This window comes from Gavialis gangeticus, unplaced genomic scaffold (assembly GCF_001723915.1).
Source record: "Gavialis gangeticus isolate Ggan-Ray unplaced genomic scaffold, GavGan_comp1, whole genome shotgun sequence".
NCBI lineage: Eukaryota > Metazoa > Chordata > Crocodylia > Gavialidae > Gavialis > Gavialis gangeticus.
In genome coordinates this window covers 18,014,164-18,017,821 of record NW_017729015.1, presented here as the reverse complement: position 1 = coordinate 18,017,821, position 3,658 = coordinate 18,014,164, and the positions used below count along the sequence as shown (strand labels likewise).

General features: G+C 51.6%; 1 protein-coding gene across 3 annotated transcripts in view; it reads right to left on the bottom strand.

The window, feature by feature from the left end:
• Positions 1-921: 921 nt before the first annotated feature.
• The window catches only part of CEP85 (centrosomal protein 85), a 16,164-nt gene continuing 13,427 nt past the window's right edge, over positions 922-3,658 (bottom strand). For all 3 annotated transcript variants that reach the window (XM_019512466.1, XM_019512467.1, XM_019512468.1), the window contains 3 exons: positions 3,486-3,593; positions 2,421-2,646; positions 922-2,108 (listed from right to left, as the gene is read on the bottom strand). In XM_019512466.1, the coding sequence (XP_019368011.1) occupies positions 1,945-2,108; positions 2,421-2,646; positions 3,486-3,593 (498 nt within the window). In that variant the 3' untranslated portion in view covers positions 922-1,944. The remainder of the gene's footprint in view (positions 2,109-2,420; positions 2,647-3,485; positions 3,594-3,658) is intronic.

The window sequence follows — 3,658 nt, the reverse complement described above, 5'->3', positions numbered from 1 at the left end:
AATAGAAAACGTTGCAAAGGGATGATAAAACGGGCCTTCCTTCCCTGCCAGGCCGGCACACGAGGAAGTAGTGGGCGCTGTAGCCGTGCCAGGGCTGTGCCCCATCTTCCCCGGGGCCTGCACTCCTGCCACACGAGCCAGGCCCAGGGCCTCCTACGTGCGAGTGTGAGCGCAAGAGAGGACAAGCAGCTCTGGCCTCGCTGTACCTGCAAGTCTACTCCCCACGTGGACCCAACCCAAGGGGACAAGAGAGAACAAGGGAAAGGGGGGGGTTAAAAAAAATCAGGCCTGAACTGCAGGCTACTTGGCTGCCAACTGGCAAGAGGAAACTGCCGCTTCCTGCCCACAGCAGCTCCTCACAGAGCTGATTTCAAGAAAGACAGGCAGCCGAGTTCAGCAAGGAAACGGCTGCAGGCACCGGGGCGAGGGGCAGGAGCTGCCCCCAAAAGCACGTCTGCAGGAACCGCACAAAGACCTCGCACACCCCGCTACCAGCTGGGAAGAGACCAGTTAGCGAGCCACCCACTGCACCCTGCCACACTTCCTATGTGCCAGGCACAAATGAGTCAGAGATGACACACGAATGGAGCTGTTTCCAAACACCAGGGGAAGTGCCCAGATTTCGAGAACAAAAAACCAGAGCGTTTGGTCTTAATGAAGTTCAACAAGGGGACCAGGAAGAACGGCTCTGCCAGGTGGGCTCATCCCTGAGAGATGGATGCAAACCTAGAGCAATGTGACACTGCCAAGGGGCATCAGGTTTGTGGTTTTTTTAAAACGAAAAACAAGGAAGTGACTTCTCCACTTTGGATCCAAGAAGAAAGCTAGCCCACCCCACGGTGCCTCAAATGAAAACACTTCAGCTTCCAGGTTCTCCTTACGATTCAGGAAGCTGACAAAATGAAAGTGGCAAAGAGATTCAAATACAACCCATTTAACAACAGGGAGGGGGGGAGATCTCAGGACAGGGGAGATGTAGGATTGCACAGGTGAGAGAGATCATGGCTTTGGGGGAAAATCTCTGTTCAGATCCCACAACTGTACACTGAAGACATCCCCTGGGGCAACTCTGCAACAAGAATGGCAGCCTGGCTGCGAGCAAGGGCATCTGCTGACCTGCAACAGTGTTCCTTGCCCAGAGGAGCTGTCCTGCCAGACAGGTCCCACCTATCCAGGACTGCTTTATGGCTATGAAAGAGCCAGCAGACCGATTCCTCCCCTCACCAGCACATGCATTAGGCATGAAAAAGCAACTTGTGGGCAGGAAGTCTCTCTAGAGGCTTAAAGGCACTTCAAACAGCAATCCCCTTCCTCCACAGTCTGAATGTGCATCTGCATTCAGGACGCTCCCAGAGGGGGATCAGATCCTAAGGCCTCAGGTGGTAAAAATCGAGCAGAGGAGCGTGGTCAGAAAACAGTGTTAGCATCACAGCTCTTGATGCTGTTGGCTACTGAAAACATCAGCTCCCTATACCTGAGCAATACAGGCCTCAGTACACAAATGACTATGTGTCACTTGGAGGCCAGAACCGCATAATGCAGGAGTCTCAGATAAACCTGTAGCACCATGGTGCGATGGTATTACGGGTGTATCACCCAGACTCCTGAATATCTGTGCGAGGCTAGTGCTTCTGGCAGGTATTGGCTTGGAGTTTATTAGAAAGGGCGGACAGGCCAGGGGCCAGCTTGAAGCCAATGGCAGGAGCAAAAGCTCTGCAAGAATCTAAACGAACACAGACCCTGAACAGATCCAGTTGGCCAGACAGCATCTGAACACTCTTGGCAACAGAATCCCTGACTTCTTGTGAGTGACCCCCCACAGTTGTACCCAAGCAGGGGGATGCTAAGGTGCCAATAAGTTTTTCCATTGCAGGAGCGCTGAAGTCTCCTGGGATTTTCAAGTCATGTCCAGCTGTTCCCTTATCACGCTGAGGGAAGCTTGTCTCACTGTGTGATGCAGTTGTCTCCCATATCCTGAGCGTATCTGTCTGATATCGCTGTCCTTAGGTCCTCAACCTCTCTGTGCAGCTGCTTTACCTCCATCAGTGTTTTTGCAAGTCCATCTGGGCTCAGCAAGTCTGCAGTCTCCTTGGCCGAGCACTGCACAGCTACAAAGTCAGAAGATTAACACACATCAGACATGCAGCTCCAAGCAGTGGTCACGCACATTAATGAATAAGCCACATCACCCCGAATAATACAGCCCTATTTTAGACCCAATTATATCCAGGAAGACAAACTCCTTAAAGCAGATGGCAGAATAGAAAAACCAAATCCAAAGGCAGGTTGCCTTCTAAGGCCCTGCAGAGGTCAGAAACCTGGTAAAAAGACACGCTACTCTCTATATAAGCAAGCAATTTCATGCCAGCCCAGCACATGCAGTGAAGGCGTCTCTGAGCTTTAGCCCCATATGTACTTACTGTGAATGCCCAGGAGCAGGGAAAGGTTGGGATCCTTGCCCTGTGCCCTCTGAGTGACAATGCTGAAGACAGACTGCAAGTCCTGCAGGCAGCTGGTCAGCTCGCTGTGCAACTCATGGGCGAGATGGGCTGTCTCCCTGGGGAGCGGCTGGCCCAGCTCTGCTTGCCGAAGTCGTTCCTGCAATGTCAGATTCTTTTCTATCAGGTCCTGGTTCTGCACCGAAAGCTGCACAAACAAGTGCAGGGTTAGATCAGCTGTAACAGCAGCATTTGGTTGCACGCAGATGTCAGGCTCCCTGGTGGCCTCTCAGTGCACAGTAAGCATTCCTCTGCGCAGCCCAGCCCAAGAAGGGGAAAGTCAAGACTTGTATGTTCAGGTATCATCCAGGTACACAACAGAGTCAGTGTGAGATCTGGCTCTGGGCACTTTACTCTGGGAATGCTTCTAGCCCTGAGAGCAGGGACTTGTGCGCTCAGCAGTCATTTTTTGCTGATAGCAGTGTGGGAGACCAAATAATACTAGAATCCAGACAAGGGACTTGAGCCATTCAAGTGTGGTCACAGATCAGTACAACTGAGGCTCAAACTATATCATACTCAGTTTTTAAAACAGAAACTACTCATATAGATAGGATAAAGAAAAGGTACCTCATCCCCCTGACTCTGCATGGATAACAGAGTGGAGGCTTCCAGAGGATGTCTGTATACCTTCAACCCCCACCTGAACTCGATTCTCTCAGGAATCACTCTGTGCTTCTGCATCCCTTAAAGCTGAGATACAACCTTGAATCTTTTTAGCTGGGGCCTGTGAAGCTCTAATTTGCAGTACTGGCAAAAGGCTCCTTTGCTGCACCCTGCTGGCCAAATCAAAGCAACTCTGCAGCCAGATTTACAGGGTTGTGAAAGCGGCGACAGGCAGACGTGGGTGAAACCAAGAGGGGAACCCTGCTCAATAGCAGTAACAGGACACTGGCAAGCTGCACCACAAGTGGAAGTGCCCACCGCTGGTTAAGAGCCTTCCTCTAAGACACTTCATTGTTCATCCCCCAGAGCTCCAATTCTGACCTCTTTCACAGCTGTGCGTAGCTGCTGCAGTGCATTCTCTCGCCGCATCGCTTCCTCTTTCAGAGCTTGGCTGGTTCCTTCTTCCTGGGCCACCTGGTTCTCTAGGCTCTGGAACAGGTCACAGGAGACAAGTTAGTCCAGTGCTGCTCAACCTCTGGCCTATGAAACCATGT